The 15488-nt window shown below is 36.2% G+C and overlaps 1 protein-coding gene across 7 annotated transcripts in view; it reads right to left on the bottom strand.

The window, feature by feature from the left end:
- The window catches only part of MACROD2 (mono-ADP ribosylhydrolase 2), a 975983-nt gene that overhangs the window by 677350 nt on the left and 283145 nt on the right, over positions 1-15488 (bottom strand). For all 7 annotated transcript variants that reach the window (XM_075413509.1, XM_075413505.1, XM_075413506.1 and 4 more), the window contains exon 5: positions 14006-14122. In XM_075413509.1, coding sequence (XP_075269624.1) covers positions 14006-14122 — 117 coding nt within the window. The remainder of the gene's footprint in view (positions 1-14005; positions 14123-15488) is intronic.

Below are 15488 nucleotides of genomic sequence, written 5' to 3'. Positions count from 1 at the left end.
TCAAACATAAATGTACAAAAGAAAGGATCTCACCATCCTTGGTTACACAGAAACCTTGCAGACTGAAGAAATGCATGCTGTTTCAGACTAAAAGCTAAGGAACAAAGAAGTCTCTCTAGCTTTCAAAAACTATGACCACTTAAAAAGAAGAAAAAAGCACAGTTTTTACCAAAGTCTCAAAACACTTTTAATAGGATAACTAGTCATGAGTGATGTTACAGTAGGCAAGGTAAAGAAATATTTGTTCAGCCCACCAGCTGAACACATAATTCTCCATGAAGACCCAAAACGCAACCATCTGAAAAGCCACATTTTTTTCAAATAAAAAAATAAAAACTAAAAACATGATAATCTTATATATATATTATGTGTATTGTGAGACTGATCGCAGATGAAACTCATGTCACAGAAGTAAGTTACAAATGCCTTAATAAAGGAGGATTTTCACACCCAGCAAATCATCACATGCCATCTATTCCTTTTGATTATGGCATTTATCTGGTCAAGTATTCACAAGTTAAAACTATGTGTGTTTAATCATAGAGTCTGGCCTGTTATAAAGCATTATGTCTTCAGACTTTATTTGATCAGAAGGCAAGCTTAGACTAGTTCTTGGAACTTTGAGAAACTGCAATCAACCATTTCTCAACATCTGATAGGAAGGAAGCAGAAGGTATGTATTTTAAAATATGTATGGTTTGATCAGTGATATACAAGCAATGTTTCAACAGTTGTGATTGTTAAAAAGGAAGAGGTATTCCCTACATGTATAGAGTATTGCTCATATCACACCTCATGCAGTAAAAAGAAATGTCAATCATATTTTTAATGCATATATTGAAAAAAGGTGCATAGCCAAGATGAAGAAATAAAGTATCTTTAGCTATTGAATTTGTATTGTGAATTAACTACGGCCTGAACTAACACACCGGTTCAGATGAGAAAATAGTATTTCCAGATCAACTGGAAATGCTTGAGCCTAGCTACATAGGTACCTGATGAAAGAGGACAAATTTGCTTCTGGCATGACAGCATTTCTGTCTCCCTACAGCCCAAGCTCAGATGGTTCTCTCTTACATTTAGCAGGAATGAACCCTAATCCTTTATTCAAACTAGTCTGACTTTAGTGAAACCCAAGATTTAGATCCAACTTTGTACTAAGAGGAAGTGTTGCTTTCATTAGGTGGAAGGAAGAAATAGAAGTAAACACTAAAATCAAAAAATAAAAAAGGAGTTTACATCAAACAGAAGTAAGCTGGACAACGAATGGAGAATGAAAGACAGTTGAGAAAGGGTGAGAGGCAGTTGGGAAAACACTAAACTGATCGAGGATTCTCTGCCAGTTTATGAAAAGACACAACAACAACATGGAGAGATCACCACTGAAAGTGACTATCCAAAAAATTGGCGGAAAGAGGGCAGAAAGTTTGAAGAAGTAGAAAAACACAGGGGTAGGTGAGGGATAATATACTTGCCAGGCACAGCATTTAGATAAGAGACATTGTAGTTAAATCTGTTAATTGTATGCCTGCCATTTTATCAATTTGGAGGCTAAAGGTGCAAGACGTAATGCATGCTGGGCTTGGAGCCCAATCACAGCTCCTGCTGTTGAATATCCAGCTACTGTAAGCCAATAGGGAGGCTTTTACTTTTAAAAACACTGGTAGGTAAATACATTGTTTTCCAAACATCAACAGCCCATCTCCATTACAATTTCTCCAATAAAATATACAGTAATTCAAATGACCATTAGCACTGGTTTGTATTAAGGATAGCCCGGAGCTAATAGTAAATGCAAGGCCCAGTATCAAAGAAACACATTGAATTCCTCTGTCATAGGCTGGGAGATATGTTTGGCCGGTTGGATAACATGGAAAAGTGATGAAAGTGTGGGAGCAGAACAAACACGTACCGCACATGTGGCCAAAAATGGCTCTATGGAGACATGATCACCGTGGAGGCATTCGCTTCAGAGCAGGGCTCAGTGCACTTGGCCCTGCCCAAAGCTTTCCCAGTTTTAAAGCCACTGAATTCACCTCCTAAAAGACTGGGCAGATTAGGAAACAGCTGGTTCACTTTACAGTGATAGATCAAAATCTCAGGCTGCTCGCACTGGCAGGCTGCTGGAAAAAACACGACAGGGACTTACCACACCTGCGTCTAATATGAATTGCCATTTATTTAATAAAATAGGATTCTTAGCAGGGACTAGATTAGATAATGGGTTACAGAGCCATTTGCTTATACACTTCTGCTTCAAATCCGACACTGAATAGCAGTGGCAGAAAAGTATTACCAACCGATGCCAGTTAAATGGATTACTTGAAATGCATTGATACCCTCAGTTTGTTCTCGGTGGGTAAGTTACTCCAATATAAAAGCCAGGTCTACAGTTGGAACTAATTCAAAAAGTATTTTTAAGCACAGAATATTCCAAAAACTAAAAAAAATACGTTCCTCTCCTATTAAAAGATGGTCGACCCACCTATCTAATGTGGGTTAAACACAGGGGTTTTTTTATTTTTAAAAAGGCGCTTAAAGTCTGCATCCCTGCAAGCATGAGGGCAGCTCTAAGCTTTGTGGGAGAAGGAGAGAAACAGCAGCAGAAGGAGCTCTGCAGCTACAGTTTCTTCATATGCCACAGGAACACATGACACACCAAACAGCATCACAACATGCGAAAAAGGCCAAAGTCCCCCAGGCTCTTTGTTGTATGAGGTGAGGACCTGAAGGACCTTAGAGGATTTCCTTTCAGAATATGCTGTGTCTGCCATAGAAGGGATTTACTCATTTGTGCTGCACTGATTTCTTATTCATACTCATTGGGCCCCTAAAATATCGTTACTAAAACAGAAACAGACCAAAAAAATCCCCTCTGATTTTCAGCCTCACCCTCTATGTATGATCACAACAGATTCTCTGACCCATGAACTAACTGCTCTTTTTGAAAAAAAGATCTGGTGGAGAAGCTAAAATTACAAATTACATTAATTTGACAAAAAGTGTCTGGGGAACTTATACAGTTGCATATTTTAATTTTTAAAAAAGGAGAAAAACCCAGATAGCCCAATTGCATAAAGATCCATAAAGGAAGAGGACTCATGGATCTGTAGCTGCAATAGTACATTGAAGTATCCATAAGATTCACAGACCCCTGACACTTTGACGTGGATCTCCTCTGCCTCTTCTCTGATGCCTTTGAATTCCTCATATGTGAAAACCTGTATACAAGTTTTCTTTATTTCTACCCAAATTATTCCCATAACACAGTTTCATTCCAGCTGATCAAACATAATTTAGATTTTCTTTCACAACCCAGTCTGAGGTGTCGGATAGGTCCCTTCCCTTGCCAAAAGCAGCAAATCCAAGAAAGGCCAAAGTGGTGCCTGTGTCAGACAAGAGCTAACTTAACCCAGGAGCATGAGCTAGTGAGGAATGCAAGGACAATACTGGAAGCACTGTAAGCATAACCACTGTAAAAATTTTAACCCAAACAAGATTTTGTTGTTGTTGTTGTTGTTGTTTGGGGGGGTTCGGGGTTTTTTTTTGTCATTTTGTTTCTCTTTTGTAATCTGGAGGGAAATATCAGTCTTGGCTAAAACTAATTTTTATGTCAAACGCAGTCTCCATTTATACAGTCCCTAAGCAAGACAGGTAATAAATATTCTTTAACAAGAAATCACAAGAGGGGAGTTTGTATGCCTTTCAAAAACAATGCAATAACGGGGGATCCTGGCAGTGGTGAGGAGGCAGTTCTATTCTTAAGTTGTGGCAAATCCTTCAAAGCTAAAACTCATTTTCTAAAGTTGTCTTTCCTTGCCAAGTGTAAGATTCTGATTTAAAATGACTTGTTTTGCATCTTTGTTTATGTTCAACTCTCTAAAGTGAAAGAAATCCAACAATATTCATGGCTCCCCAGTCAATTTTGCATCAACTTCACTTTCAGCTTCTCATGAATAGGGCGGTATTACAACAAATAAATTTTAAATGAACAGTCTTCCCTGGAAATGTTTCTGCTTTATTTTGCGAGAAAAAGTTGTTTTAAACAAGATTACACCTCTGACAGGATTACACCTGACACAAATGCAATCTTTTACTTGAATGAATTGCGATTTTCAAAACTGCAGGCTTTCAGAGTGTATTATATGACATCATTGTGCTGTCCATGACACCTCTCCAAGTCTCAAGGTTTTTTCCCCCTCTCTGCTTCACATATAACATGCGCGGAGTTTCCCCAGTTCTACTGCAGAAATAAAAATGAATAATGTGGCTGTTAAAACAAAAAGCTTCAACGAGAAACTGTTTCCTCCTTTGTGTTCATGAGTACTTTAAACAGTTTACTAGTCTTCATGACCTGCTGTTTATAGCCCATGCAGGCTACGAGATATTTAACAGTATTCTTACTTTTTCAAAACCAACCCATATGTTTTACATCTAATGCAAACACTGTATAAAATTCTACCGGAATCGTAGCAAGAAAGTTGCAAAAAAAAAAAAAAAAACAAACACACAGTGATCCAGATAGACATATATATAAATAGATCTCAAAGGTATTATTTTTAGTGTTGCGAAGCATTTCTCATTTATGTATTTATTTATTTATAAGCCTGGAAAAGCCTTGGAAAGCTACCAACTTTTTTTATTGAAAATTAAATAGGAAGTATACTTAGAAGTGTGCAGTGATGTATCAAACACATTCTTTTTCAACACGTTTAAACATTAAAATGGTTGGATGTTTCTCCGTCCATCTCTCTGATACATCACTAGAAAATATAAGAATTCAGACCACTGTGTCTGAGGTTAAAGGGAATTCAGCATAACTCACTTTCCCAAAGAGCCATAAGAGAGATTTGTAGCATAACAAATAGCTAAGAAAGAGAATGTAAGAAGATCTAATTCGAAGTTGGTGACAGTTGTTTAATTAACACTTTCTTCTGGCTTCTTACTGCATAAATTATATTAAACAAACTATACTCAACTACAAACCAGTACGTTCGCAGAAACAGCCATAAAAAAGTTTACTCTGAAAGTACTGTGTCTTGCATTAATATGCTTTCTTCCTAAATCTGGTCCTAGAACTATTAACAGTCACTTAGAGTACCGCTGGGTTTTTTTGTTATGGTTTGCTTTTTGTCAATATTCAGACATCCAGAAAGGTGTAAAACCCAGATCAGAGTGACCACTGCGCCCTGTAGATGATGCATTTCAAAGTTATTCTGTATTCCCACAGTGAAACTTCAGTCCTAATCCAGCAAGCTAAGAGCCCTGTGCTGCAACCACTAACAACTAGCATTTCTTCTCCAAGTATTCTGAAAATGGCCCAAAATCAATGACAACCAGAACCTATTTTTTCTTATCAGCTAATTAACCTACAAGATACCACCATCTACCTAGAAGAGAATAAGTGGTAGAACATTTGCAAGTCACACAATGGTGTAAATAGTCTGTGACATTGACTAGCATGCACAGAGAAAATATAAACACACATATAGATAAACAGATGTGTAGCTGAAAACTCACAAATATCAAAAAAGGAATGAAAGAATCTGAGAAGTCTAAGAATAAATAAAGAAATAAAACCTAATGTATCCTCTTCAACTTGTACAAAATATTTTAAACAAAAGTAAAAAAAAAAAAAAGAAATCTGAGTGTGAAGACAATGTAATGAAAAGGGGGATACTATCAGAAAGGAAGCAAATTTCTCATAAATTTGCAGTGCTATAAAACAACAATAAGAAAAAAAATCCATGTGATTTTTATCCCCATACTTGAAAGCAAAATGTCCTGGATGATGGTATCTTTTCACCAGTAGTGAAACAGCATCTTCAGCATGTAAAATAACACTGTCTGTTTTGTTTTTTTTTTTAATATCTGGTTAACCAGTAGTTAGATTCTTTCGTACAGCAATTAAAACATTATTTACGCCCTGAAGCCTGACACCTGATGTCTTCTTCCTGAAGAGAAATGTTTTGAATGTTTGACCTCAGTTCTCACCAAAAAAACATGTTTTGGTCTGTGCACTTAGTTTATGTGAAATAGCCTCAAGATTCCTCTGCTCAGTGAAACAAAGATCTTTTTAAAACCATTTTACACAACCTTCCCATCCTATCCACTTTAGACTAGCTTAAAAGAATTAGATTGCAGGTAAAAAATTCCTCTTGAAACAGTCCCACTTTTCACCTGCAAGATTTTTTCAAAATAGATTCAGAAAAAATAAAAATAACATTATCAGCTTTAAAGCTCAAGTAAACAGCAAGGTTTGTGGGCATGTGAAGGATAACTCAAAAAAAAAAAATCACAGCACCTTTCATGTCCATACTATTTCTTTTGCTTTATTTCCAAATAGTAGAATGAAAATAGCTATGCCCTTATTTATTATCTATGATCTGATTATTTCCATTTGCAAACAATTTGTCATATTTTTGTCTGAGGAATATGCAAATTCAGCACTAAAAGGAATCCTACACTTTGCTTGCAAGAAAGAAAGTTAGGCTGTACTTTTTTCAAAACATTCCAGCTACAATAATATGATTTTTATTAATCTGAAGAAATGATATGAAGTTAATGACCTCCAAGAGGCTACAATTTTAAACATTTTTTCCTACCCTAAGGAGATGGAGGATCAGCAGTTAGTATTCCAATTCAAGGCAAAGCCTATGCCAACATATTTTATAAGCTAAATCTTGGTTTGGGAGACAGGCTGTGTATTTTTCAGACACTAAACCAGCATAAATCACAAAGTGCCAACACACTATGAGGTTAATGTTGTGTTTTACTACAGTAAGCAATTCTATCACCATTTAAAATGAGACAAGCAAAATTCAGGCAGACAAAATCTCATGCATCAAAGATTAATTTTTGAAGTACTGAGCGTAGTCTTTGGCTACTGAGGGAACATATTAGAGTGGGAGCAGCAGCAACCGCTGCAGTTAAAGGAGCATAAACATCTCCATTACAACACATTATAATCCCTTCTCCTTGTCAGCTGACTATAGTGATCAGAATTTTGTTTATTTTTCTGCTACGCATCAGACGGGTCTTTTTTTTATTACTCTAAGTAAAAAAGACCAACTATATCCAAGTACGGAGGAAATAAAATATATTCGACTTAAAGGGCACAACGCCCTGCTCCACTGCCAAACGTGCCTGAAGAATGACTACACACCATCAGTGTGAAAAGGCATATTCCAGTGCAAATTATTTTTCGCCAAATTAGGAGACATTTTAAATAGCACCTTACACATAAATTAAGCATTTGGAAAGTGTTTACCCCTTGTCACTTACTCGCTGTTTCATCAAGGTGGTATCCAAAGGGTGAACCCCAGCACGCTGGATGCTGATGCCAGGGAACTGCGGCACCAAACAGCACGGGCTCCCATCACTGCCACACTACACTGCAAACTCAGTTCCATAACTGCTTTTAGCAACACCGAGAATTAGACCTTTGCAGAAATTATAGATGTCCAGAATTACAGAAATAAGGCCAAGGAGGGAAATGCATGGCATCGAGTTTCTACCACCCGCCATTACGATGCATTAACACAAACATTATAAGCCAATGGTGGACTCAATTACTGAGCAAACGGTTCAGTCGTTCTCTTCACTTTATCTGCGCCCACGCCCATCCTGGAGTTCAGTGTTCAACGATCAGATTGTAACAAGGGATGCCCAGAAGACGAGGATTTAGATTTTGCAGTGAGGATCAATAGTAAAACATTTCCTTTAGCCACAACGTACACATTTGTTAACTGAACAATCTGATGTGAAATGAGGGCTTCCAGCAGTACATGCCGCAGGTTAACCACAGCACAACACTACAGAGAGCACTGACAAGCGCGCACTCCGGTCCATTCACAAATCAAGTTTTAAAGAATCTACCCATTAAAAAATGTATATGAGCTAGGCTCAAATCCAAGGACAAAGACCATATACTCTCATGATGGAAGATTCTTGCTGATTCATAATGACACATTTCAGCTGGTAGCTACAGCACTTGTCCCTTTTCTACCCAAACAGATGACAGACCCTGAGCAGAGTAGGAAGAGCCGGAGATGTTTGAACGTGTTTAGTTTAAGTTGATAAATGCATTCCCTATTGTTCCCCATGAGTCGGAACTTCTTTTGTGTGTGTATGGAGGGAGGGCTGGGGTGTACAGAAGGGAGAGACAAGCCATAAAGCTTTACAATATACCATAAAACCCTCTCTAAAATCTAAGCAGGTTTTAGGACCAAAAATAATCATTAATATTTCCCTTCCAACACATTTACAGCATATGCAATGTATGCTATAGTCAATGGTGAATACAGCAGGTTATTAAGATTAGAGCCCATTAGGCCAAATTAAAACACAATACAGACATCACTGCATCTATTTTCAAAATGGTTACAAAATAGTAAATTGAGCTTATAAAAAACACCTTTGAAATCAAGACACAACTCAGAAGAAAAACACACAAATACATAGTAAGTGGTTTTGTTAACCATAGAAAAAATTCTTTCCCAAGGAAACCTAAACAACACAAATATCGCTTCAGAACAAGAGGTCTTGGACCTTTGATTAGTAATAACTTGTTTTAGATTTAGTTCTAAATATAAATAAATTAAATTTAAATAAATTTAAATAAAAGCAATTATAAAGATTTAAGAAAAACAAAAAAGGGATAGCAAACAGCTGCCACAGCTCAGCACTGTTTCAGGAAATATCTGTCTAGAGCTTTTTCCAGCTATATATTTTTTTTTCCAGAAGGTGTCATGCAGTTTGGGCACAATGCTGACAATAATGTCATGCTACTCAGCTAAGACAAAGATTATAAAAACATCCCTCCTGGAAAACTATCGTAACATTTATGAAGCTTCAATTATATTAGTTGTCTTCTCATTTCCACATATTGCTCAGTTTTAATGCCTGCCTTTTCAGTTCCCAGACCTATTTTCCAATTCCCAGACCTACCTCTTCACAGAATAAATAGGGAGGTAGCAAACTGAACAATCATGCAAAGACAATGTTCTTCTGCACATCAGAACCAGCCAGAAGAAAGTATCTCTCTGACTCTCATGCATCAGAAATTTATAAATATATAAATAAATTTATAAATATCTCAAGGGTGGATGTCAAGAGGATGGGGCCAAACTCTTTTCAGTAGTGCCCAGCGACAGGACGAGGGGCAATGGGCACAAACTGAAGCACAGGAAGTTCCGTCTGAACATGAGGAAGAACTTCTTCCCTCTGAGGGTGACGGAGCACTGGAACAGGCTGCCCAGGGAGGTTGTGGAGTCTCCTTCTCTGGAGATATTCAAGACCCGCCTGGACATGGTCCTGTGCAGCCTGCTGTAGGCGACCCTGCTTCAGCAGGGGATTTGGACTAGATGATCCACAGAGGTCCCTTCCAACCCTTACCATTCTGTGATTCTGTGAAATTAAGAATACTTGGAAACAAACTTTATATATTATGTCAACCAAGGTTTTAAAGCAAGTAAAGAAAGTTCTTTGTGGAATCCTGGAAATTTGGATAATTTGTTTGAATATTATACCCTGTTTTTCCAATTGAACAGTTTTGGAGTACTGGAGAAGAGTTTTGGAGTTCCATTTCTACATAATCAACCTTTTAATTACAGCTCTGTAAGTAATCTCAAAGAAAATAGGGATACATTTAAAATCACTACCATTACATCCTTACTTTAAATAATACCCTCCAAATATCAATCTTTTAAATACAGAAAATTATGTCTGTATAATAGAAGTACTCTTTTTAATCTCTGCTTTTTAATCTCCACTTTTTAATCTCATTAAACAAATTTAAAGGCTGATTCCTCCTACTGTGTTTAATACTAGCACTCCTCCTAACTACTGATTTCACAGCAGGAATTGTCTTTGAGAGCACATTCATGTTATTACTCCAGATTGATCTACACAGTGACTTTGGACCAGAAGACTGCTATATATGGTATTTCCTAAAGGACATTGCTTGAAGTACTAAATATACCAAGGAAACAGAAAAATTTCCTTTAAATATCATATATATATCTCTCTAAATAATAAATATCTAAGTATTACCAATGTTTGGCTCTATCCCATTTTAGAGGCTGTAAGATTTTATTTCCCTAGGTTTAGGGGTTCTATTATCAAACATTATTTAGAAAAAGAAAGAAATTATTACTAGACATACAAACAACAGAAAAAAAGTTCATTTGGGAGTCCTTTCCTGCCAAGGTCAGAGTAGCAATTACCTGTGTTGGATGCTGTCACCACATCTTTAACTGGGTTTAAGCCCGTTAGATACCTTGCAGAACGGGACCTGTATTTTCTAATGTGTTCTGACAAGGTCTTTTTTTATAGTGAACCTCTGCAAGCAGATAACAAGCCACAAGGCTGTTATGGACCCTTGGTTCCAGCCATAAACACAATTTACATTCAGATCATTTTCTGCCAGTAGAGCCAACTGAGACTATTAATCAAATGAGAAAGAAAACAAGCATTTGCAGAGCTTTAAACAGATACTGTTCATCTGTTATGTAAAGCATGACAGTATCAGAGTACTGCTCAATGTTTGAAGACCAGTTGTACAATATTTACAATGAACTTTTCTTTAAAAACAACAATATGAAGTACAGAGGTTAACTAATTGGTGATCTGTCTGGGAGAGCACTAAAGGAAAATATCTCAGAGCAAAAAGCACTGCCCTTTTTCAGCCCTCCAAAGCACTACAAAAACTTGTGTGCCTGCGTATTTGCTGAAAAACAGCAATAGATGACATCAACCAAATTACGTATTCAGCAAATAACTCAGTTGGCATGGGGAAGGGGGGTGTGCTTTGTGTAGGCTTTTATAGCACAGAAGGCAGATGGTGATTACACTGACTTTTTAAAAACTGTACTGAATGTTACATTAACTGGTAATTAGAAAACTCAATTTTATTTCACTTCTACTTTCATACAGACTATCTTTTGGCATTCAAAAATATGTATGAAAAGTTCATAAAGCAACACCTCTAGGCTACAGACATGTTAATCTTTGTCTTTTCACACTATTAGGGTAAAAAGATGAGGGAAAAAAATGAACTATTTTATGTATTCTCTCCCTGAACATTTACTGTTACTTGTGTATTTCACAAACTGATCTCTGACTCAGATGTAACAAGAACAAATCACAGAAAGCTAGCCTATACCCTAAATCTTTGCATTTTTCAGTCAGACATTATTTTTCAATTTTCCTTTGTGAACAAATTATTTATTGGACCTGTTACTATTTAACCTAAGTAAATACAGCCAAGTATTCAAGAAAATTACAATAGATCATAAAGGAGATCACCAGAGTCATTTATATTTACCAACTATCAACTTCCTAACAAAGCATACCTTTCCTTCAAATGCCAAATTTAATTCCAGCTTTGAAGTTGTCTAGAAAACACAGCAATATGCTGCGTGATCTTTGATCTTTGAATACTAAATCTTCTTTAACATGGGAGTCCTCAGCTCAAGCTCAAGTCCAAGTCCTTCATTATACAGTACACATGCAGGCTGCTCCATGCCAGTGCAGCTTTGCTGATTTCAGTAAACTGCTTCCAAGCAAAGCATTTCAGAATCAAGAACTAGAGACGGGAAAATCCCAGGCGTGGGAAATACAATTGTAAAATTTTACAATTCTGTTAAATAACAAAAAATTAACAATTCATCATGCTAGGTAATACATTCCACATTTATTATCATTATTCATCCAACTACAATCATGAGAAGAGCAGAGACAACAAAATGATCATTGCACTACTCAAAGTCTTAATGGATTATTGTATTTGGTCTCCTATATACAAACAGGTAAGTGAAAAGCAAACTCATCATGAAAGCTGGCAGTGATCCATTCACCTATAACCTTCAACGAATTGCTGACGTACAAAATTGCATCACAGCACATCTGAATGGTCCAGACCTCCCATCATGTTGCTGCTCTCATCACAAAACTCAGATGTAAAATAGTTTCCACAGTTAAATTGTCATACTGTTACAACAAAGCGACACAGAGTGACAAAAAGATATCCAGTGGCTCTATAGGTCTTTAAAATACGAAAACAGAGTTTTGATTGTTTGATCACTTTCAGACGAATGGTCTAAAAGGTACAATAATTTAATGAGCCTACAATCAAAAGCTTCTAAAGGCAAAAGCAAAAGAAAACAACAGTGGTGAACACAAACATGTTTTAGAGAAAAAATGTAAGAAATCAAGGGTATCTAATTCTCAGCCTCTGCATGCAAACTGTGCATTTCCCTCCCTATGCCTGTTTGTCAGTTAATGTATCCTTTCCCTCTCTCATGTTGATGCATGATCAAATACAAATAGAAGTGCCTTTGATGTAATTTCAATTTCTAAGAATATTGATTAAGCAGAATATTGAATTTTCTCTATGTATGGTTACAGGTTTTATGTCGAACTGCAAGTGATAATAGGTTTTCTCATTGTTTTATTATACCTGCATAAAAAACAAACCAAAAAAATCTTCCTATAGTCTTCAAACAGGATCCCATTCTACAAACCTAAGCAAGACCCATTAAACTGCTATCAAATTTAAAGGGAGGCCATGCCTGTCCTCTTTCTAACACAGTTCACTGCTCATTGCTTTGATACTTTGTAATTAACTTCTCTCAGTAAAATACATGGGAGAAATTACACACCTATAAATGAGCAGCTTTTCTGACCAAGATATTTTTTTTAAAGGGGAAGAATTAAACATCAAAAATCCCCCGCAGAGTAAATTACAATGTGTTATCTAACAACATTATCTATTTTACAAGGAATCTGGTGAAGATTTCGGCAATCTACAAACCCAACATAACTACCACGCTGAATCTTCCTCAACAATTTCCCTGACCGCTAGTTAAATTAATCTTTCATAAATAATCATTAATATATGTGGTAAAACTATGTATGAAACATAGCAAAGTTTTTCTGTATATGGCATTTATCACTGTCAAGCAAATAATTGCAAGCTCTCATCATCATCATAGAAGATGCCAACAAATGACTGGGAACACAATTTTCTTCTTTACCTAAGGCATTAAGGGCCACAGCAACCTAAAAAGATACCTGCTACTGCAATAAGCATTTGATGTTACATGAGAAAAAGTGTAGAACAAATTAAGAGAGCAGATCTAAATATTTCTGAATTAGACATGTTCCTAGTGCAGACTGCATATAAAAAAAAAAAAGAGAGAGCTTGAATTCTAGTTATATGCTGTTTCTATTGGGTTCTTGGTATTTATATGACCACATCTGAATATACTATTCTGCAAGATCCTAATTTGCAGAGATTTCCTCCTGTTTTTTTCCTTACATAATAGACTGGCTTAATCCATGTGCTGCCAACATGTTATTTTTTTTCCAAGACAAGCTCAACATCTATGCAACGAGGTCAAACAGCCATCTTCCTATTTTAAATAGAATGGGAATTTTGACAATTCTACTTTTAAAGTGCAAAAACGTTCCAGCAGTGAGTTGCACTCTGTCAAAAGCCAAAGTGTGACAGATGCCTTCACAGTAATTGCCAACAGCCTCTATGTAACAGCTGAAAACACAATACATCACTTTGATCTCCTCGGCTCTCAAACTATTCACAATCAACGAATCTGCATGAAGAGTATGAAATATGCAACATTTCCAAAAACTCTCTCTGTGGAACTTAAATATGATAATGTATATTTTTGGTTTTTAATGTATTTTATAAAGCATTTCCAATCCTTTATTATGCATATAAAATGATATGTTTTAGCTTACAAAAAGTAAACATAAAAGATGCTTTACATTTTAGAGACATGTAGGTATTCATCAGATAACATAGGTGAAATAATCATTTAGAAAAGCCTGAACTGCTTTGAGGGGAGACATTATTACAGAACATGCTTAATTAAGTCCTATTGCTAATTTTGTAAAATGAACACCTTGTTGAATTAGACTACAGGGAAATAAAGCATGCATACCAGCTCCACGTGCTTTAAATGCTATGAAAGGGTTGACTTACATTTTGCAGGTAGGTCATATCCACACGTAATCTTTGCTTGTCCAGTCTCACAGCCACTCAGGTTGCGACATTCAGCAACTAAGCATGGCCCAGCAGCTCTGTGTATACAGCCATCCACTACAAAAGCAAACCCAGAAACTTTTATTTATTAAAAGCCAGTCTTTATGTTGCCTTCACACAAATATATGGTCACAAACATTTACTGTTCATTTTTACATTCACAGCACAGACCTCCTGATCTATAAGTAGACATCCAAATATATGCAAACACTTTTTTCTGCCAGAATTAGGCAATGTATTTATTTAAAAAATAGTATTTAGTGAACTTCTGCTAATTGAAAACAAAACACTTTAAAAAGGTAAAGCAGAATTAAAATTTCAATATTAGAAAAGGATCTTATTCAAGGCTCTAAGAAATTCTCATTATAAATTATGAAAACAAATTTGATTCCCAGCAAAATGCCAAACTCTGTTTTACTACATACCTCTGATATTTCTACAATTATGCAGACGATTTAATGTCACCATCCTATTAATGCCTTTTACAAAAATTCCACAAAATAATGCATGATTTGAAATATAAAAAATACCTTGTTTTGACTTTTATTTTTTACATTTTTAAATTTTGCATTATTCACGCAATGCTTCAGAGTTAATTAAATAATAATTACTAAAGGTTGTAATTGCAGCTAAGTATGCATGAAAATTAGTAGAGTGCATAGATCTTATTACCCTTGGGAGCCAGCAAAAGAATAGTAGCAGCAGCAAAGAATAAAAAAAGACTGCTGGCACAGCAATTCTGCTCTCTCAACATACAATCAGAGAAATCATTTACTATAATTATGGCAAAAAGTTTAAGAAAAAGGAAACAAAAAAAATACAGGAAATACTGTGTGCATGAACATATTAACTACAGTAAGGCCCTAGGTCAGCAGCATGATGAAGTTCAACTATGAGAAATAATCATCATATAAATATAAATTATTTTCATATATATAATCATCATAACAATATAAATTCAAAAAAGGTAAAATAAGCTGAAGTCTAAAGGCTAAACAAATACTTATGGAGACAAGAAAGGAAGATTCTGTATGTGTATCGTGCTGTATTTTATTTCAGATTTAACCAGTTCAAAATTACAGCAGTTCCCAACAGCATGTTTGAAGCAATTAAATCCCAAAAGGTTCGAAAAGCCAAGTGGAGGTGGGTTTTCAAGAGATGCACGTAATCTGTCATGCTATGGCATAATCTGCATTGCTTTCTACAGGCTAGCATAGCAAGATTAGCAATACAAGGCTTGGGGACTCTGCCTACCGGCCATTCACCGCCCACCAGGATGTACGGAGACCAGGTAACTCTCTCACCCCAAGACATTTTTCAAGCTGGAATGGAAACGATGACTGGCTTTTCTGCATTAAAGGCACAGCTGGTTTTGCAAGGTGTTAAGTATTTCCCTAAAACATACATATCCCCAGGTGGAGGG

This window comes from Opisthocomus hoazin, chromosome 2, assembly GCF_030867145.1.
Source record: "Opisthocomus hoazin isolate bOpiHoa1 chromosome 2, bOpiHoa1.hap1, whole genome shotgun sequence".
Classification (NCBI taxonomy): domain Eukaryota; kingdom Metazoa; phylum Chordata; class Aves; order Opisthocomiformes; family Opisthocomidae; genus Opisthocomus; species Opisthocomus hoazin.
The sequence above is the reverse complement of the archived record's forward strand: the minus strand, read 5'-3'. Positions and strand labels throughout refer to the sequence as shown.